The following is a 23090-nucleotide window of genomic DNA, read 5'->3' as shown; positions in this document are numbered from 1 at the left end:
ATAACTGAACCAGTATCAAAGACAGATTTCATCAGCACTATCATTTCTGCTCGCTGTTGAGTGGACAGTATATAAAACTTCAGGGCAAATTTTGAGGTTGAAGGGCTTAAAAATGAAAGAAGGGTAATAAAGAAGGTAGGTACACTGGGATATTTTGTTGGCAGCATCAGTTTTGACACATTAAAACAATTTAACTCACCCACAGAGACCAGGAAAGCAATGTGCTTTGATCAATGCCCATTTTAACTTATATTAAAAGATTTGTGGCTGTGGTCCAAGATGGCACCACTCAAAATGAAAATTATTTGTGTGTTACAGTATAGTCTAAAAGACTAATGTCTTATATCAACTGTATATAATGTATAGAATGTTTGACTTAGGTGATACAATGTTTGAGGCAGCTTCTCTATCCTTTTTTCTCTTTCAAAATGAGAAGTACATTCTTCACCAGGTCTGCTCAGACACCCAGGGTGCTAGTGAATGGTAGGACAGACTCTTCAGTGACTAAGCAACCAATATCCTGGAATTTGAAAAGGACTTTTTATAATGAAAAGTTCTACTATCAATAGACCATTTGCCTGAGTTGTTTTCATCATTGCAACTGACCCTCTGCTGGAGACCAAAACTGCACCTCTGTTACTCTGAAGTCATCACTCCACCAGCTAAAAACTAGGGTAGAGCAAGGGAGGGGGAAAGTACTTTAAATTCTAAGACAACAAAAGATAAAAGAAATTAGGTAATCAAAGAGAAGAATGTCCTTACTATAAAAATAATGTGGGTCATAGGCATTTATAAAGAAATATAAATAGCAAGTTTCTTGAACTCAGTAAATTTTTATAGAATGAGCGTGATTCAAATGATGGATTTCAGCACTTTCAAATTGCTGTTTATATGACCGCATTGACAAATCATTTCTTTGAGTCAGTTTACTCATATGTAAAAACTGGACAATAGTCTGTACCCAACTCTACCCAAACAATTCAAGTTGTCCTTCTGTTAGTTTTCATCTTCAGTTGGGCTATATGAAGTACTTAGCATGTCAGAAACAACCACCAAAAAAGCTACCAATTTTCATTACTTCACCCAAAAAAATGATCAAGTCTCTAGATTTAGCTTAAAAAGAAAAAAGGATCTCCCCTCAGTCATAAAGAAAGCATTTTGCTGACTATATCTAATAAAAGCTTTGTGATTATTTAAGAACCATAAGAGAAGCCTTGTATTTTAGAAATACTTGCTGAAATATTCCTGGATGAAATGATAATATTATGTCTGGATTTTATTTCAAAATAATACAGGGGCAAAGCAAGTGGATGTAGGTATGGAGGAGGCAGGATTGGCCTAGATGATTATCTGGGTGGGTATGAGATAGGTATGAGTGAGGTCATTACACTATTCTGTTAACTCTTCCAAAATTTTCAATAATGATAGAGTTTTTTAAGTGTCTTTATGTTTCTTTCATAGGCATATTTTTCTTAGGTTTTTGTTTATAATAACAAGGCCACTCATTGATCCCCTAAATAAGAGGTCATATTTCAAATATGCATGCTAGGTAAACATTTCTTTAAGGTTAATTTAAATAAGAATAGGCTGATTTAAATTCATTTTAATAAAATGAAAAAAGATGGGTTGCTATTCCAAAGATGATTTTAACAACTAACGGAAGTCTTTATTGAAGTCTTTTCTGTGCTTTCATTGTTTTAAATGCTTTAGCAACATTATCTCATAAAAGTGACTCCATGAAGTGGGCTTAGATTAGTGACAGAGCTGGGATTTTTTTTTTTAAGATTGTATTCATTCATTTGACAGAGAGACAAGGAGAACAGGAACACAAGCAGGGGGAGTAGGAGAAGCAGAAGCAAGCTTCCCACCTAGCAGGAAGCCCACCCAGAGCTGGGATTTAAATCCAGACATTATGACTCTAAAGCCTGCAATTTTTTTTAAGTTTTTTTATTTGTTAATTTGTTTGTTTGTTTTAATAATCTCTGCACCCAAGCTGGGGCTGGAACTTGTGACCTCAAGATCAAGAGTCATATGCTTTTCTGACTGAGCCAGACAGGCACCCCCAAAGTCTGCACTTTCATCCACCAATGACTTGATCCTTCAAGGCTCCTCAATATTTGTTTAGGTTGTGTTGGAAAGAATTAAGAGAAGAGAAGAAAACTACACCAGGGTCAAAAATATATATGCATTGCCTTGTCAGGGAAGCAGTATATATGGGGGGGGGGGGTGCTGAATGGAAAAAATTGGGGAGTTAGGTATGCTGAATATTGAATTGTAGCTATTTACCATTCATCATGATATGATCTTGACTAAGTTAAAAACTTCTCTTAGTAGAATTTTAATATTTTCACCATAACACCACCAGCAAAATGATACTTACATGGGATGAAGGATGTGTTAACTTACCTTATTGTGGTAAACATTTTGCAATATATATGTATATCAAATCATCACACTGTATAGTGTACTCACACAATGTTATAGGTCAATTATATCTCAATAATGTTGGGGGGGGGAACTCTATTACCTTTGATTTCCTCAACCATACTTCAAAGATATAAGATGGCAAGTGAAAATGTATGTAAAGGAACCTAATACACAAGTATCCGAACGTATTTGCATATTAGTCCGTCCTTCCACCAGACTCTAGATGCCTAAGTCATTCACAATTCCACCCTGAGCTCTAGGACAGTGCCTGGCATTCAGGAGGCCCAATAGGTTTGTTTGACCTAACACCAGATCCCTTAAGAGGTCCAGCACCAAATGTTGGCTTTAATTTTAGTCTCTAATTTTAGTCACCTAAGTCTGTGTGTTATACTAACAGGCAAAATGTTTTCTTAATAAGAGAGGATAGAAGAACTAATTCATGTCACCCTTCTATTATTACATTATCTTAACATGTAAACCCTTTAATTCAAAATTAATGCTCGAAAAGTTTTAGAGAGACCGTCAGTGGCCTCTAATTATCTTTGCTGGGGATCACTTACTCTTTTAGGAGTACACTGCAGTTTCTAGGCTGATCCAGAACACAAACCCTACTATGTCACCTGGGAGCTTATACTTCTTTGTTACTTTTAGAATCCACCTGAGTATAACATACAAAACACTTTTTTATTTGATGGCTGCCAACCACTTCAGACTCAAATCCCACTAGTTCCTCTTCCTCACATATCCTATTCTTCCCTAATCAAGCCATTCAGGCTAGGCACGTGCTCTCTTACCTCCGTGCTTTTTCATATGCTGTTCCCTTTTCCCAGAGGGCCACCCCTTCCTCCACCTTGTAATTCCTATTTCAGTCCAGTCCAAACTTCCTCCAGAAAGGCTGCTCTGACAACATCCTCTGCCCTCACCCCCATCAAAAGTCCAGGTGAGAAGAAGTCCTTCTTTGTTCCTGTAGTGTGTGCACACCACTATGATGGAACTTATCACTCTGCAGTCTGATCTTCTCTACCCTCCACTGGGCGCTCAAGGGCAGAAACCATGTGTTATTTGTCTCAACAGCATCTTTCTAGCCCAGCACTAGATGTACAGCAGATGACTAACAACAATCTAATACATGAATTAAAGAATCTTATTTTGTTAACATGGAAAGCCCACTGTAAATTTATTGACAAAGGCAGACCCTCTTCCCTATTACTTAAGTAAAAATGAATGCAAAGTCTTAAGCTGAGCTGTTTTAGGAAAACACAGTTGAAGGCTAGTTTGTGCATCATGAGACCCACAAAAAAAAAAAAAAAGAAAAAAAAATCACGTGGAGGCGCTTGGCTGATTCAGTAGGAAGAGCATGCGACTCTTGATCTCCGGGTCATTAGTTCAAGTCCCACACTGGGTGTAGAGATTGCTTAAATAAATAAATAAACTTTTAGGAAAAAACAGGTGAAAAAAGGGCCTAAAGTCTTTTCTGGTTAAAAAAAAAAAAGGGAGGAGGGGGGCAAAAGCCTGAGGGAGGAGAAGGAGAAAAGGGAAAACAAGAGGGAGTTACCATTGTAGATTGGTTAAGCAATAAGGAAATAGAAGTAATAGCTTCCTGACACTTGTGGCTTTAGTCCCTGAAGACTACTTGATCATTGATTTTAAGTGTATTTCTAAATAAGTGATCAATTATATAAGATTATAAACTGAAATAAATTTAGCAAGAGAAATCCTTCCAATAAGCTGTTTAAAGGCTTGTTGTTAACAAGAAAGATCACATACTAAGCCAAATAACTCTCTAAAACAGTAAATTTTAAGTAATCATAATTTTTTTTTGCCCCAAATGTCTGGAGTCCATTTGGAATTTCTCAACAGAAGTTTTATGCACAAGTTAATCAATACACAGAGAAGTAATTTACTAGGTGGCAAACTTTTGTAACAACTCAATATCATTATTTGATATTGTCTCTATATCTGATGAACTTGTACACTGGCTGAAATGGCCCTTATCTCTTGGATGTATGCCATTTGCCCTTCAATGCTATCCTAGCTAATGTACAAAATTCCTTACCTGACTCATAACAGATATCTAACTTTTCTTTTCTGGAAACCAGTCCACTGAACAGATCAATTAGGCTAACAAAAGAGTAAAAGTGAAATTTAAGTAGACAGTCATGTCCACTTAACTTAAACAAGGAAATGCTTTGGTCTTTCTAGGTAAACAGCATAGTTTCTACTAAATGTCCAAAGCATCAATAAATAAATAAATAAATTCTGGAAAAAATAAAAAATAAAAGTCCAAAGCATCAAGAGGAAAGCCAATTAGGGTGGTAAACGGATCTTTGGTATGGACAGAAAGAGAATGACTACAAATCAGAAGAGAGTGAAGGCGGCACGAGAAAAAAGATGCATCAAAACTAAAAGGAGTGGTTGGAAGAATATAATAGAGCACAAGAAACTCAATTTGAGATTTTTATTTTGCCCCAATAAAAACTTGAAAAATAAGACAGATTTGGGTTTAAATCCCAGCTAACCAGTACTTTTCAGCTAGTGACTATTGGGCTAACAACTTAATCTCATTTCAGACCCGGGTTCTTGGTAAAACAGGGTAATGCTACTAATTCAGAATTGAAACGGTTAGAGGTAGTGAAGAATTAAACAGACTGAAAGTAGTGAAAATAAACAGGAATTCAAAGTATAATAATAAAAAGAAAGGCTAACATGTAGAAGGCCTACTTATGCCAGCATTCTAAGTATTTCACATACATTAGCACTTAAACCTTATAAGAATGGAGTGAGGTAGGTGCTATTCTTAGTCCCAATTTACAGATGGGGGAATTGAGGCACAGCCCAAGGTCACACAGTGAGTGGCAGAGAAAATGATTCAAATCTAGGCAGTCTGGCTCTAGATGATAGTATTGCTCATAATAATAATAATAGTTATTATTATTATTAATTTAGTTTGAACACAAGTTCTCTTTCAGCTTGACTAAATTGTCCTTTTGCTCCCTCCAGAAATCTAACCTCTAAAAGCCACAGAACCCTGGTCTGTAGTACCTCTCCACTACTCCGCTGCCCTTGTACAAATCATTCCATGATTATAGGCCCTCATTTCCTTATTTCTTCAAAGTGAAATACTAACTTCCCTAGGTTATTGTGCTTTTTAATATAAGATACAAGACTGTTTGTCCAAAAGCCTTTCTTCCCAGAATACATGCAGTCTCAGGATTTGGCTGGTTATACAAAAGGGGACAAAAAAAGTTTCATGTCAAGCAGGTATGGTACTTCAGGCCCTTTTTGTGGCTGGTGACTATTGTGGAAGGTCTGGGAAAGAATTCCAAATTGCCCTTTTCAGGTCATGCTTCTAAATGGAAGAGGTGAGCAGAGAATAATGAGGCCAGTTTTGGCCTCACATTGTATGTGCTCTACTTGGAAATTAAGCCAGAGTGTTTTGACTCGGCTGTCACATTCAAAGGTCTTTCTGACAGTGTCATTCCCAGAAATGAATAATTTATTATTTAGGGTTATACATTTGTTATATAAACATTTACTGAGGACCTACTATATCCTAGGACTAATCTAGGTTCTGAGGATACAGTGGTTAAAAAAAAGAAAGAGAGAAAGACAAAGACAAAAATCTCTGCCCTTATGGAACCTACATTCTGGTGGGTGTGAGCAGGAGGGTTACCCTTCAGATATTTATCAAATACTTGCTATGTGCTAAACAGTATCCTAGGCAGATGCTAGAGTACAGACATCAATAAAACAGCCTATAAGCTACTTGAGGACAAGGTATAGAGGAGTCATTTACAAAAACGAGTAATAGTTAAAATAAGAATGTTTAAAAAGCAAGTAATCAAAGATATATATATATATATATATATATATATATATATATATATATATTACACACTAGACTGTATAAGGTACCATAGTATAGCAGGCCACGTGGGTGGTGTTTTTCAAGGACAAATACATTTCTCAGGCAAAAGAAAGGGATATGGTAGACATCTGTCATTGTTTCTGGCCACCTAGTATCATTGTATAATTTCCCACTATTTTAGAATCTGTTCCTATCTAGGGAAAGAAGCCTGGCTCTCCCATCTCAAAGGTTCGTAATGCCAAATTATTGTTCTCCCTGCCCTCCACCCCCACCTGCATCCAGGCCTTGAGAAAGTGTTTGAGGCTCCAACAATCCTATCCACCCTCCACTTGGAATGAGCAACTAAAGATTCCAAGAATGAGCATGAGGCCCCTTCTCTGGTAGCAGATGAGATGGTTACAGTATGGCAAGTGGCAGCAGTACTTGCTACTACAACATACCCACCGCCTAGTGTTAGTGTCAACGGTGCAAACAACAGCATCTAGCTCAGTGGTGGTGCCAGTGGCATATTCAGTGGACCTCCCTGGGACATGATTGAGCATTATCTTCAGTTCCACATCCTGAATTTGGTTCCCCTGGAGATTCTGTGAAATCTTCCATATCCTTTTAATAATTTCCACTTCTGATTAAATCAGCAAGCATTGGATTTTTATTGCTTACAATTAAGGCCTTTATTAAAACTGAACAGAAGGAGAATCCAGGCAGAGGGAACAGTATAAGCAAAAGAACAAGAGGCCAGTTAGTTAGCTTAGTGATTCAGAGAGAGGGCTCTGAGGCTAGACAGATTTGAATCTGAATCAAGGTTCTATATTTTACTAGCTATGAGCCATTGCTCGGTGTATTTAAACTTTCAAAGCCTTGATTCCTGCTTAGTAAAGTGGGGATAGTAGTGTGTATTTCTTAATAGGTTCTTTTGAGAATTAAACAAGGCCTTGATAACTCATTTAAAGCTCTTAGTATCACATACAGAACAAGACCTCCACAGGTGATTGCTTTATTAATAATAATGATGACGACAATAGCATGGTTTTTGGGAGAAAATATAAGCAGTTTTATTCTGCGGGGATTTAAAGCACAAGGAGAGGGGTGGTAGGAAATGAGGACAAAGACAGATTATGGAGAAGTTACAAGTCATAATAACAAACTTGGGTTACGGGCTGGGACCGCTCATGGTCATTAAATAGGAGAATTATAACGAAGTATAAATATCATATTTTAAATGAATTAGAAGATGATATAACCAGGATTGCATTGTATATATATATATATCCTCCACAGCTAGTTGTAGAGCTCAACCTGACACTGTACTTGTACACTGTAGGATGTAGTAATATAAATTGCTGTTATGGAGTCTTGATGTCATAAAAACTGAAACGATTTCTTTCTGATAAATACAAACTGTCCAAAGGTGTGCATATATATCATTCATCAATATGCCTTACAACTGGATCAGAAGGGGCTGGATCTATATTTGAAATAATAGTTTCTCCTTTCTCTGATCTGAGAGACAATTAACCTTCTAGTGAGGAGGGAAGTTTATAAAATGGAAAGGAAGAATGCATCCTCAGGTGACCCATAGAACTATGAACCACATTTGCCAGTCTGAGATTCTTCTCTGACTTTAATGTAATCAAATATCACCTGCTATTTTTATAACATTGTTTTGCACTAGCATCTTGACCTAGAGTCCATATTAAGTTAAAGATGAAAGGCTTTATTGTCAAGTCAAGAACAATCAATACTACCATTTTGCAGTATGTGGCATATCTTGCCAAATGCTAATAAGCATTACATTGTCTGTATTAGCACTAATCCTTCTGGTGCTGATTAGACAGTCTTACAGTTAGTGTTCAGTTCTGCTTTCCATTTATTATGGTTGTCTACCTGTTTATTCTCATCTAATTTCCACCATTATTTCCTCTCCCCACCCTTACTCCACACCCATATCTACCTCCAAGAAACACTCTTTGATCTAATTTTGATTTTCCCAGTAGCTAAAAAAATCAAACCAGAGTCACTGTGCAATTCAAAATGAGTGCTGACAAGACAATGTATGGGCTTGCTGGGGGATGCTAGGGAAGGTGACAAAACAGAACCCAAAATGTGTTCTGTGCCCACTGAATGCTTTATTTCATTTCTGCTACTCCCATCTGCTTTGGCAACGCAGCATAGTCTAGTCAAAAGAAAAAAGCACAGACTTTTAAGTCAGACAGAGCTGGGTTTGAATTCTAGGCCAACACTCAGGAACCCTATTAGGTTGGCACTGTTATACTCATGTTACAGACGACAATAGAGAAGCCCAGAAAGCTTAACTGACTTGCACTGTGTATATGCATGCTGTATTTGCCATACTTTCAAAAATATCAATGTGAAACCAATATAAAATTGAGTGGTCTTGTCTTTCTATAGGCCCCAGTCTGATTTTCACTTTACTGGGTCATTTGTGGCTAGGGATGAATATGTACAAAAGATCCCAGAGGATTAAACATCTGTCAGAACTGGACAATGGCTATTTCAGGGATTCCCTAGAGTCCCATCTTTGCATTTGCTTTTTGAAAAAAGCTTCCATTCAGTTCAGTTCTGAGCAGTACCATTACTGTGTATCTGGCAACATGGCACAGGATAATTCTGGCTCAATCTAGGCCACTCTGACAGGACAGGAGGTAGCCTTTTGCATCAAGCAAAAGGTCCTACCTATACCTTAGAACCACTTGTTAGAAAAGGTTGATCTGTGACAATGTGCAAGCCTTCCTGATTACCAATGTCTTGCCAATCTACAGACTATGTTAGAAAAGTCGGTAAATGTATTAATCTAGAACTGACAAAGTTCTCTCTGCTGTTTTTTAAATGCTGTGAATAGGTAATAAAAACAATATTAATAATAATAATAGTTATCTTTGAGTGTTTACTCTGTGCTGATTATTAAGCACTACTAAATCAAGGGTTTTTTTACATGCATTAATTTCATCCTCTCTCAATAACACTGTAGTTCATTACTATTTTGATATAAAAGTTATAGCCTTTTCTTCACAAAACTCAGAGAACAGAGATCATTATGTGAGGTGGATATCAGTTTCCTGGAGGCCAGAGCCATTTTTCTGGCATATTTTCTAACACAGCACCCAGGCCTTTTTTGGCAATATCTGAGCCAGGCAGATGGGCACTTTGACTTCCCTCATCATAGAATTGAAAATATCAAATGCCTGGCATGGTTCCAGACTGCTTTGGGCTTTTGAAGGCCACTTGAACCCAGGAAAAATCATGCTTGTGCTGGAACAGACACATGAGAAGTAGTTGTTAGTTTGGTTCTGACAAGGAGTACCAAGTCTCAAGCAGAGCATCATATGGAAACTAACATCTCCATTCAAAACAGAGTCACATTCTTTTTGGTAATATGACAAATAATTTAAATGTGGTAAATTCTTTCCCATTTTAATCTGTAATATACTTGACATCAGAAGAGTGCTAAACCCAACTCACACATCTGTTTTCATAAAAAAATAAGTGATCTCATTTGTGAGATCCATTTGTGAGAAATGGAGCAATGTATGCAGTAATTAAATATTAAACTCAGTCAATAATAAAAAGCTTTATGGTTTAGTTATTTTTTCTGTAGCTATTAGGAAGCATCTAATACAGTAACTTGGCATTTAGAATTTGATCACTCAGATTACAGTATATCACCAATACTGCTACTCTCAACTTTGTTTGAAAAATGTCCGATTTTAAAAAGTTAAAATATTTGCACTAATTTTATTGTATTTATTATAAATATTTTCTGTTCAAGAGCAGTATCAGAGTAATACATCCACATAGAACTATCTCAATGGCAGAGAAGGGGGAAAAGTAAATATAGATGTAAAAAAATTCCATAGTTACCATTAAAATGTTAACTTTCTAGTTATCTGGGTTCATTTTTTGTTTTTACACTTCTTTATATTTTCTAAAATGAACATATATTGTTTCTATAATCATAAAAATGGTTAAGTGAATCCCTTCTAAACAGCTCAGCAAAAAGTGATACTAAAGATCTACAAAAGAACAACTTATTTTATGTTTAATATGAGATAAAGATTTTATGTTTTATGTTCTCAAGGTAGTATACAAAGAAAAATAATACGAAAGTATACCAAACTTTGGAAAATACCATTACGGTCTATAAATTATACAAATATGTTAATTACAAAACAGTGTAAAATACATTTTATAAGAAAGCCACATATAAATGCATCTGTTTATTTCTTTGTTCTGTTTAGTCAAAACCTATCTTATCCACATTATATTATAAGCTATGAACCATGTAATCAGGAAAGAAAACCAGAAAACAGGTTGAATTCTATAAAGCCACTGCACTTGAAAAAAGCCCACAGTAATTTGCAAGTGAGACTTTTCAAAAACCTTGGAAGACTGGAAGTAAGGAATAAGTTTCATTTTATAGCTAGAGAAACTAAGTAACAGAGCCATTTTTTAAAAACTGTATAAAGGAACATACAAAGTGAACAGAAAGGCAAACTGGGATTTAGTTCTGACTGCTATTCTACTGATTAGCTAAGCCATTTAGCCCTGCCTTTGTGGACAAGTTGAAGCAACAAACTAACTTAGAAACTAAAACCAGTTGAACAGGATAGGTTTGCAGGCAATACACCAACAATTCAGTATAATAATACCCAACAGCTAGATTGCTTTGTGTTTTTGGTACACTTTATAACTATTCATTAACCCACACAACATCAATGGATGGTGGGGCTATATTGTTAATGCAGTTCATAGAGAATGAATAAGTAAAAACATACTATAGGATTATAATGACTGTAAAATCAAATGAGAAAACTACAGCAGAAAAAATCCAATGCTTTCCTCTAATCAAACTTCAATCCACAAATAAAACAGGATAAGTTTGTTGAAATACCAAGCATCCCTTCTTTTTCCTTATTATTTCCATTAATGCTTCCCAAACTGAATATAACATCCCAAAAATGATAGATGAGACTGAAGAGAACCTAAAAACTACTCAGTTCATCCAATCTCCTTCAGAGACAACAACATCTAAACTTTCTCTGGAATATTTTTTAAGGATTACACTTTAAAAAATCATTTCCAAAATTAAAAGGATCAGAGAATATGATGTTCTCCTTATATTTAACCATGTTACTCATAATTTCTTGGTTTTGCGAGTAAAAGTAAAGTGAAAAAAAGTAAAAAGTACTTAAAAAAAAGTAAAAGCACTCAATTTTTAAAAATAAATAATAAAAGTCTAGCAAGATTCCTGGTAATATACCAGTTTCTAGGATGCATCTAAGACTGAAACAAAAGTTACAAAAATGAGTTATCTAAAGAGTCTACAATTTACTAAGCAAGGTTATTTAACATTCTACAGGCAGGTTGAAAACATTCCTACTCCTATCATTTTCCTTATGACTAGGCAGAATACATTCCTTTTTGTAATTGAATAAATTTCCCCTTCCCTCAGAGCTTAGCTGTCTCCCTGGCAAGGATATCATATAGAACAGCTGTTGTATTACCAGTATAAAAGCAATCCCAGCTGATCTAATTGCAAAACATATGGACAGAATGAAACCAAACTTTTGGGGGCTCTGTATCTTTAAAAGAAGAAATAATCAAAGCTCTTCTATTGGTAAGAGCTGTGAACAATGTTATGAATTCAAATTTTGCACAATTTAAACCAGATATACTTCACTAAACTACTAATTAATTTGAAGTGGATGTATGAATTACATCCCCCAAACAGAATAAGACAGATAAAGAACGAGCTCCGTTTTCAGCCTTTACTAAGATATCAGTTAAATATCCCCTAGAGGGATCAAATTGTAGATATGTTGATCCGACCCTATGTTTAAAATTTGTCAGTCCTCAGGAATTGTTTCCTTTCTTGGGTATTGTCTTCAGTAATCTATTTTCTTCAGAACCACAACTCAAAGAGAACAATTATCTCTGAGGCAGATCAAAATTGCTGAGTCAATGTCAAGAATTAAAAATTAAACTAGCCCTGGTGATATCACCTGACTTAATCTCACATAAATAAAAGCTTGTCATACCTTTTTATTCATTCTCCCCATTTTATTCATTTATTTTTTATGACTATAAAATTAAAATTGGATATGTTCATTGGGAAAAAAAAAAAGCCCTTGGAAAATTCAGAAAAACACGATTTAAATGACCCATAATCCCATTACTTAGCTTTAGCCATTTCATATTTTGGTGTGTTTCTCTTTTCCTACGTATATTGCTACTAAACATAATGTAAGCATTTTAATGCCCGCATAATAGTTCAGAGATTGCCATAATTTCTTTATCACAGAAGTTTAGAAGAATTCCTATTTCAAAAATCTTTACTGAAAGAACAAAACAAGTATGTAAACCAAATGAGAGTGGAACTGATTCAAGTGTGAACAATGATGTAGGAGTGAGAGGTGAGGGTTGGGAGGAGGGCCCAGAAGTAGACTCACTTGGTCTCCTTAGTCCCTCTACTGGCTCCCAAACACATTTGAGGAAACTCAGGTCCCCCCAAACAATACAGTTTAAAAACCACAAATCTAATCTACCTCTCTCATTTTACAGAAGAAATTTCTTGCCCAAGATCCCAGAACTGGTGAGAGAACTGAGAAAGAACGTTGGGTCCCATGGCTTACAGACAAACGCTCAACTTCTCCAATTTAGCCACTCTCTCTACAAAAGTCTTCAGATGTTCATTTGCCTACTGCTCTTCTTCCTTCACTAAGATAAATAGAAGGAACAAAGTTAGGTAAAAAAAAAAAAACTGAGTAATTAATGTAATTTGCTAGATCTCAAAGAACTCCACTTACCCTAAGTAAGTTTCATACTCTCTCTGTGAGTGAAGGATAAAAGGACAAAAGTTCATTTCAAAACTGAGGGAAAAGACCATGAGATTACAATATTTTCCCCAAGAATACACTGCTGAGGGGCGCCTGGGTGGCTCAGTGGTTAAGCCGCTGCCTTCGGCTCAGGTCATGATCTCAGGGTCCTGGGATCGAGTCCCGCATCGGGCTCTCCGCTCAGCGGGGAGCCTGCTTCCTCCTCTCTCTCTCTGCCTGCCTCTCTGCCTACTTGTGATCTCTCTGTCAAATAAATAAATAAAATCTTAAAAAAAAAAAAAAAGAATACACTGCTGAGTATAGTATAGCAACAAACCATTCCCTCTTCTTCACTCATTCAATCATTAAATATTTATTGAAACTGTTTGGGCTGGACCCTGGGAACATAACTGTGAACAAAACAAACAGAAATCCCTGCCCTCATGAACTTTATAAGCCTCATTTGTTTGAATAAGCTACTTTAACCCTCTGAATCTCTATATTTGCCATCCAGAAAGTAAAAATAATATTGAACTACTGCTTTGTTGAAGAGTTAAATGACATGATATATGGGGAAACAATCCTGATAGGTAGCCAGGCATATAGTAATATGCGCTCAGTTAACATTAGTTACTATTCCAGCCTAAGTGTCAAATATCAGGAAGTGAGAAGTGAGAGTATCAAGTCTCTGTGCTACTAACACACTGATTTGAGGGAATACACCTGAAATAGTATATTAAGGTAATTCCAAACAGATTTCTACACTAGAAAGAAAGTAAATAATATATCAATCTGGGGAAAAAAAGGATATTTACATGAGCCCTCCCATCAAGTACTGTAGTTCACCTTGTCATCTACATCACACTTGTTTTCAATGACCAGTGGGCTCTTTCCTTCACAGTCAACCCCACAGAATGTCTGGCAAAGAAAATATAAAGAAATCCTCAGGGGCACCTGGGTGGTTGTGTTGGTTAAGCCACTGCCTTCGGCTCAGGTCACGATCCTGGAGTCCCAGGATCATGTCCCTTATCGGGCTCCCTACAGGGAGTCCGCTTCTTCCCCTGACCCTCCCTCCCTCTCATGCTCTCTCTCATCTTCTCTCTCTCTCTCTGAAATAAACATAAATCTTTAAATAAAGAAGAAGAAAGAAAGAAATCCTCATCTTCACATACCATTTTTCCATCCTGTAATTATGGGCAGCAAATCAGTCAAAGATTTATATTCAACAGAATAAACCTAAAAGACAAGATATTTTGAAATACAAAATATCAAATGTGAAACCCACAAAAACCTGCAAAGGTTAGGTCAATATTCACCAGTTATAGTGAATATTATAACAGAGGAAAGAAATTAAGCTTTATTCTCACACACACACACACACACACAGAAAACTCAACAAAATATGAATGTCTTGGATTCTCTAAGAATACCTTATAAACTGTAAAGTACTGTATACTTGTTAATTATTAGAAGCATTCTGTTCACAATCAACTTTAGATTTCTACAAAGGAAATTCTGTCATTCAACAGATCAAACATTTGTTTCTCAACCAAATTAAACCTTTCATATTGGTATGAAGCCCAAATCCACCTATCCAACAGAAACAACTTATATTATTTGTAAACAGAAAAATACATTTGCTACTTATTCAAAGTATTTAATTATTTTGAAGCAGATAATTTCTGTTGTGACAAGGTTGTTGGTTGTTTTTTCTGTATTATTCCTTGGGAGAAGAAAGGAAGACAGAAAGACAGACAAAAATCTGGGCAATAAAAAAAGAGCTCAGAGTGAAAAGAAAAAACTTTCCTCTCATTATTTTCATATAAAGAATTAATATCATGTCCTGAAAACTATATAAATTATGACACTTTCTTCTCAAATGGGCTTAATAATCTAAATTAAATAGACTAAAAACAAATCCATAGGAAAAAAGTCAAAGTCACAGAGAAAGACAGACAGGTTTTGTTCAAAGTGCAAAGTGTTCAACCCTGTGCACCCTGTTACCAGGCCATCTTCAAGGACATCTTTTGTTCCTCCAGAGAGACTTCTTGGAAGAATTGGGCTTTGAGAAGGCACTGAAGGAGGACAAAGTGGTAAATTGTTAAATAGAGAGGATAATTTGATTCCTTAAAGAACATGGAAGAATGGATGGGGCTAAGAATGAAAGACAAGAGTGAGAGGGACATATAGAGGAATTTGAAGTGGAAAAATGAGCAAGGAGAACAGAGGAAAGATTTTGGTTTTTTTGTTTTTGTTTTCTGTTTTCTTAATGAGGGAAAAATAATGGGGAAAGGTTTTTTGGTGTTTTGTTTTGTTTACAATAGTACTTATCTGTGAAACAGTAGCATAACCAGAGGGATTATTTTGACACAAGTTTATCATATGTACTTAAAAGAGACATCTACGAGGATAATTCTTTTGAATAAGCCTTTTCTGTGATCAAAACATATAGGTGTCCAAACATTATCTTTTTCACCACAATTTTTAAAAATCTCCCTTCAAAATTACTAGTGTAGTCTGGGTAGTTGTTTCCAGTGAAAAACAGATAAACCAAAATACGTACTTGAAAAAGACTAAATGACCACAGAAGAGGTGCCTGTAACATAATCTCAACATTAGTAATAAAGATTTTTATATCACATCTATAGTAAATAAACAAAAATCAAGATCAAGGCAAAAAGCATGAATTAAAGCTCTTTATAATGAAAAATATCATCTAACACTGTCTTTCAGCTAACCAAGATCTTATATTTCTATTCTCCTCTGATCTATTAAGTGCCCTAGAGCAGTAATCTCTCTACCCATAATTTACCCATCAGTAAAAACAGTACTGTGATACTTTTCTTCCATTCTTTTTATATGGGTGCCAGAACGTCTGGAAGTTAATATGTACATGTTTAGAAATGCTGAGACGAAAAGTAATGCACACTTTAATTTTATGGGTCTTTAAAAAAAAACTCAAAATAAAAAGACCTGGTCAGATTATTTCAATGTGTACATTTTCAATTAGCCAGAAGGCTCCCTGGGGTTGTAATTCAGAAGATTTGAAACTAATGTTATGGAGTTTAACTATGCTATTCCAAAAATAAATCAGACTAAGGAATTTCTGCAGAAAGCTAGGCACTTAAGCCATGAATAAGATACAGTAAATTTGAGAAGTCCCTGGGCCTGGCCCTAAAATGAGTACAGACAAACTTCTCTATCACAGACCATATTAAAATTGAATCAAAGGAAGATTTAGAACTACAATTTAAAATCACAGTTGTAAAACACCGCAAAACTGAAAATTTAAGGAGGTGAATGAATAGCATACAATGGAGTGAAGAGAGTAAATGCCAGTAGAACAGTAGACATTTTCTCAGATTGGTATCCAAGGACCAATAATTTTTAGCAGACCAGCTTCCTTCTCTTCTAGAACCAGAATGACTACGTTTGAATCTAGGTTCTGCCATAGCTGGGCTTCTGTGAGCCCCAGTTTCTTTATCTATAAGGATAACAATAGTATCTAACTCAATTGTACCTAACTGTTGTGAAGATTAAATAAATTGGTATGTATAAGGTGCTCAGAACACGGCCTGAAACATAGTAAATACGATATGTGTTTGCAATTACTGTTACAGTGGCCCATAAGCCCTCAGACCTGATGCCAAGTATCAGAAGACCCAAAAACCAAAATTCTTTCTGTAACTCATTTGGCAGCAAAACCTGACCCAAACACATGCAAGGCTATTTACAGTCTTTATTTATCCCACTCACTGTAAATATACATGCTGCAAATTTTCTTTTCTTTTTTTTTTTTTTGCTGCAAATATTTTGCTACAAATTTCTTCATTTTGCTGCAAATATCTTCATGTATTTGATCACAAGATGCTGCCCCAGACTTCACTGGGGTACATTTATTAAATTCCTAAAATCCAAGGGAAAAAAAATTAAAATTCTGAAACACATCAAGCCCTATAGGTTTTGGATAAAAGATAGTGGACCTACATTACCTCTGGAGCCTGAACAATTTCTATGTCCCTAAAACAAATGGTATCTTCTTAAATAAACACAAGCAAATGATGCTCTGTACCTACAGCAATTTTTTTTGGATTTTAGGAGGAAAAAAATTTTAGGAAGAAGAAAACATTACCCGGTATAGTTAGGAGGGCCCTGCATTCCCAGAACGTTCCTCTCAAACAAAATCCAATCGTGATATTTTATTTACTTGTCATACCAGTCAGAAAAGCTCTTAAAAAGCTCTAAATTCTAAGGCTTGCTTAAACAAGGCTTATTCTCTTAACTTAGACCATAAATAAATGATTAAGACTCTTTGGGGGCAATAATGTGCCCTGAATCATGCATACCAAATCATCACAGAACTTTAAAGCTAGAACTAAACTATTACTCCTTCCCTTCCAAACTATCTTATAATTCATAAATTTGCTCTACCCTGTGAGGTAAGAATAACCTGCTCTAACTTGTCCTTAGACTCTGTCTATAGGAACACCCTGTAGGTGAATGTGAATAAACTGGGTGGGGTACACTAACAGACTTGGGATCTAAAAGGATGGCTTGAATCTAACACAATACATCTACATGTCTGGCAAATGTCTCAGTTCATACTTTAGAAAATAACAAGAATTTCCCAGCCTGGAATGAAGAAACAGTCATCTAGTACATGTTTTGTTTTGTTTAAAAAAAAAAAAATCGGCTTAGTTATCTTAATGGACTCAATGAGTCAACAACATAATGTGGCTGCCCCACAACGGTACTGTGATTAGGAACTAACTACATCAAGAGTAGTATAGCATCCAGAAGGAACGAGGTAACTGCCCTCTCTACTGCAAGCTAGTTAGACCATATCTGGAGTATTATGTTCAGCTCGGTGCTCCACGCTTTGGGAGAGACGCAGAAAGATGAGGACAGTGAGGGAATGTGAAACCATGTCACATAAAGAACAGTTGAGGGAGCTAAAGTTATTTAGTCCAGACTCTGAGACAACACGCTCACTATCCCCAAGCCCCTGAAGAACTGTCATGGCACAGAGAGAGACAGAGAGAACAGACTTGCTCTGCATGGCTCCAAAGGACAGAACCAGAACCAACTGGTGTTAACAACAGAGAGAAAGATTTCAGCTAACTCTTGGAAGTACTTCTTAAAATGTAGAGCCACACTAAGAGGTAGTGGCTTCTAAAGTCCTATCTAACCCTAAAGGTCCACAGTTTAAAAAATCAGACACTTGTCATCGCTTTAATCTCTTACTGCTGGTAACCACCATCCTCTGGCATCACAACCTCTCCCTTAACTCTTCTTAAAATGTCCTACCCAGGCAACCAATCAGCCAAATGTTTTGCGAAGCCTGTGGGAGGAAAATGCCTGTTTGCTGGGCAATTAGTTTCAGTTTGCAGATCAGTGTCCTTATAAACAAAAGAGGGCCCTAGCTGAGGGGCAGGCAAGAGCTCTCAGCTAGACCTGAGAAATGAAAGAAATTCTTATGAAATCAAAGAGCAGGTAGAAGACTCATCTAATTATATAATATATTATCAGTAGCATTCAGTCCTTACAGGAACACTAAAATAAAATACCCAGTACAATCATCTTCCCAAATGCCAGAGAATCCAACTCTGCAAATCAAACTAGGTATCTCAAGATCAGTTAGAAGCTTTCCTTCTGTCAAAGAGATGTGGGTACTGTTTGAAGTAGACTAGAACCCATGCTCAGATAAAAAGGTCATCCTTGATTGCATCACACTGTAAAGCCAAAACTACATATCAACAGGCCCACAAAGTGCAGTTCAGCTGCTGAGAACTGGACATAGGCAATCCATAGTGCATTCACATCAAAAAAGTAAGAACTGTGTTATATTTAAGACACAGAAGAGCTACCAAAGTTGGACAGCCTTCTAAAACTTTTGCCACCCAAAGACCATGATAGACAACAGTCTAAGTTAGCCCATGGAAATTACTAGAGCCTTGAACAGTTCGGATGGCGCCTGTTACTCAATCCAGCTTTACTTCACTTGAAATTGGATTCTCTGAAACTCCAACTGAAGTATTGGAGAATATGTCCATGATGGGCTTAACAAGAACACATTCTTCCCTGAGCTTTGTAAACTGAACCCCCGAAGCAATCTAAATGTCCATAAGTAAAGGATTGCTTTAAAAAATTATTTTATGCTTATACCAAAAAATGCAACTGTTAAGAAGAATAAGGTAGGTCTTAAGTATGGACATGGAAACAAATTCACGATATATAGTTAAGTGAATACAGCAAGCTGTAAAAACTGTATGTGTAAAATTATTTTGAGGTTTTAAAACTATTTTTAAGAACCGTCTGTGTATGTATGTTCATATATGCCCAGAAAAACATTTGAAAAGAGATCTGTTAACAGTAGGAACCTCTAGGGACTGACTGGAACTAGGAAGCAGTAAAGGAGTGACTTTCACTTTTTCCTTTGTAGACTTCTTGTTCTTTGTATTTTTTGGAAGTAAAGGTTAACTTTGTGATTTAAAAACAGCAATACAAAAATAATAAAGGTAAAATAACATCAATTATACAGACTTATTTATCGTATACTAACCACTCAAAATAAGTAATCTTGCTACTACTTAAATTCTACTGTGTGCTTCAAACTCTGGAAAATCTAATTCATCCTTTTTCTATTATGTTTTACTACAACAAAAAAAAATTATCACAGTACTACTATGTTTCTCAAAAAAAAAAAATTGTAGTCATAAGGATAACTAACACACACATGGTGCTTTTACTCTGTACCAGGAACTGTTCTAAGCACCATAAATGTATTAACTTAGTTAATCTTCACAGCAATCCTATGAAGTAAGTACTATTATTATCTTCATTTCACAGTTGAAGAGAGGTTCAGTGACCTGACCAAGATTACGCGGTTAATAAGGGGCAGAGCTAGGATTCAAACCTAAAAATGGACTCCAGAGTCCATACTCTGAACCACTGTACTTCCTGTGTCTTAGTAATATGTCAATCTCTCTATACCAGAGCCAAAAAAGGTTACAGTCAAAATCCCACTAGTTAATATACTCCTTCAAGCTAGAAGAGATGCCAACTTAGCTTTTTATGGTTGAATAATCTGCATTCCTACTGATGTCAATGCCACGCTCCAACCCAAGATTCAAGACGGTATTAAGACTCATAATCATGTGGGAAAACTCTCCACAAATTCAATTATAGTCCAAAGTCCATACCTGACTCTACAGCAAATCACTGAGCCTAAGAATTAGGTCAGAGATCCATTACTGTAAGTACAGCTTGGCAAATAGTTTGGACAAATCTCCACCCCAACGTAGCAAAGGAATTCAGAAACTCTTGTCCGAGGTCTTGACAAGGGAGTTTTTATTTGTTTCGTTCCAGGCCCGTTTTAGATTAAAAGGAGACAACAACAGGAGTTGTCTTCAACTCTGCTTGAAGACTCCAGTCAGGAGGAAGAAGGGCCTGTTTTCTATGCGGACTCAAAACAGACGCCGGCATCTATGAGCATCCTCCAAACTGAACCTTCCAACTTAAGGAGGAAAAAAAAAAAAAAATGGGCGTCCCTGCTTAAATTGTGCATTGGTCCAAACCTATTGACCTTGTAATTGAGGAAGGAAAAAATGGTGCAAGGAAGGGATTTAACCTAATTTATAGGCATGCTCAACCTAGATACACACCTGTCCCAGATGACCTATTGAATCCACTTATTTGCAGGGAAAACATGGATTACAATGTCTTCTCCCCCCGCCCCCGTGGTCTGTCCAACTGTGGTAAACAAATTCCTCAGTATCTCTTCCACCTGTCACATGCACGTTATACATATATGCACTGTGTGTACATGCGTGCACACATTATACACACACACACACACACACAGGGACGAATGAGCAAGCACACGGAGGGTTCGGAAGGAATCCCTTCTACTCAGTTTTTGACCCATTTGTTGAAGGAGGTACTATTCTGGCTTTCAAACTTCCCGAAATAACCCAGGCGGAGAGGCAGGGTGAATGAACCGAACCCAAAAGTTTGCGCCCATTCAGGGTCTCTGACAAAGGCCCGAAAGCCCGGTTTGGAAGGAGATGCGATGCCTTCCATATCGCAGCCGCCCCCCTCCCGGGGAAGCCCAGCCCGGGGTAGGGAGGGGTGGGGGGCGACAAAAGACTTTCCAGATTGGGGAGGGGGAGGCGTTCGAGCTGGACCTCGAACCTCCCCCTTGGGATTCCAAATCCGGGGAAACTTTGGGGTGAGGAATGATCAATTCCGGGCACCAGCCCAAGCCTGGAGGCCCGGGGCTGGGGTGAGGGTGGGCAGTCGCGCCGCGGGGTGCAGCCCGCGAGGGGCGCGGGGACTCACCTGGGGGAGGGGCGGAGGGGGCCTCGGTGGCAGGTGGGGTGGGCGGGACGCTGCTGCCGCCCGGGAGCTCGGGGGTCGGGCTCAGCCGAGTGGTGGGCGCCGGGAGGGTGGTCGCAACGGGGGTGGTCGGCGCCGGGCCAGTGGTCGTCGAGAGGGTGGTCGGCGCGGGTCGGGTTGTCGCGCGAGGGGCGGTCGGAGTACGGTCCGCCGCCGGAGGGGCGGTCGGCGAGGGGCTGAGCGGCGCCTGGAAGGTGGTCGAGGCGGGTCCGGCCGTCGCCCGAGGAGGGGTGGTCTCCGGGGACTGGGCTGACGAGGACGCCGCCAGAGGCTGGTGGACCGTAGTGCGCGGCGCTCCGGTCCTCGGGGCCTGGGCCGTGGGAGTCGTCGCCTTAGAGAAAGGGCGACTGGGCTCGCCCCGTAGCCCCGGGCCCGGAGACGCGTCCACCTGCCCCGCGGCCCCGCCGCCACCGGTGACATTCCCCGCCGAGGTAGCTGAGGCGGCGGCGGCGGCGGCGGCGGCGGCGGCCCAGCACAACAGGGCGAGGACGCCCAGGCTCGGCAGGCTCCTCATGGCGCGCTCGGCTCCGCCATTCATTCATTCAGTCATTCAGTCGGTCGGTCAGTCATCTTCTCCTCCCTGCACTCGGACCAGGGAAGCCGCCGCAGCCGCCACCGCCACCGGGCGCACCATCGCCACCTCCCTCTGACAGGCGGCCGGCCCCGCGGGCGGGCCCCAGCGCGGAGGGAGCGACCCGGCCGAGCGCGGACAGCCCGCCCTCCCCGATTGGCAGTCTCGTCGACCTATGGGAGGCCACGCTGGCCCACGTGATCCGCCCGCTTCCCGGCCTCTTTGTAGCCCCGCGGGCCAATCAGAGGGCGTCGAGGGGAGGGGGCGGTGTTAAGGCGGGAGGAGGGTGGTGCGAGCCCCTCTCCAGCCCTTCGGGCTCGCGGCAGCCCCGGCTTTGTCTGCCCGAGGAGCGGGGCGCGGGCCGCGGGCATCGGGCGACGCCGAGCAGACAAAGGACGCGCCCCGCGCGGCAAACGCCGGGGCCAAGTCGTCTACTCCACTGGGCGGCGAGGGCGACCCGGGGCGGGGAATCCGCTCTCGGGAGCTTCCCCGCCCTCTTGAACAATGGGGCGCCGGCGCCGCACCCGGACTCGGGTGGAGACTGGGCTGGAACCCCCACAATGGGCGAGGGCGGCAGCAGCGAGGATGTAGAGCTCAGCATTGCTTGTGCTGCCCGAGAACGCCTGACCTCGGCCCTGCGAGGTCCGCCCTGCCGTTCCCATTTCAGGGATGGGGAAACTGAGGCCCATGCTGAGGGCCCCGCTGAGCCAAGACCCAGGCCGGGACCAGACACCTGCTGTGGGCCTCGGCGCCGTGCCAGGCGGGACCCGGGTAGTAGAGACCCGCCGGCAGCCGAAGGTGCAAGCTTCCCGTGTAGTGGAGACAGACTCACGTGCACACTTTGCCCTGACCCTGCACCCCATCCCCTCCCCGCGGAACAACAGGCTCGGATGGGGTTTGAACCTCAGCGTCCTGTTTCCTGCTGAGCGATTTTGTGGCCTGAGCGCAGTTTTCTCACCTCTAAAATGGGCATGATAGACAGAACACCCCCACA

At 39.3% G+C, this 23090-nt stretch overlaps 1 protein-coding gene across 1 annotated transcript in view; it reads right to left on the bottom strand.

Annotated features, from left to right (window-relative positions):
* Positions 1-22207, bottom strand: part of MEGF9 (multiple EGF like domains 9) — an 84355-nt gene extending 62148 nt beyond the window's left edge. Inside the window, exon 1 of the mRNA XM_059410928.1 lies at positions 21469-22207. Within this exon, the coding sequence (XP_059266911.1) occupies positions 21469-22063 (595 nt within the window). The 5' untranslated portion in view covers positions 22064-22207. The remainder of the gene's footprint in view (positions 1-21468) is intronic.
* Between the last annotated feature and the right edge of the window lie 883 nt (positions 22208-23090).

Source organism: Mustela nigripes, chromosome 9 (genome assembly GCF_022355385.1).
Source record: "Mustela nigripes isolate SB6536 chromosome 9, MUSNIG.SB6536, whole genome shotgun sequence".
Taxonomy (NCBI): Eukaryota; Metazoa; Chordata; class Mammalia; order Carnivora; family Mustelidae; genus Mustela; species Mustela nigripes.
The sequence above is the reverse complement of the archived record's forward strand: the minus strand, read 5'-3'. Positions and strand labels throughout refer to the sequence as shown.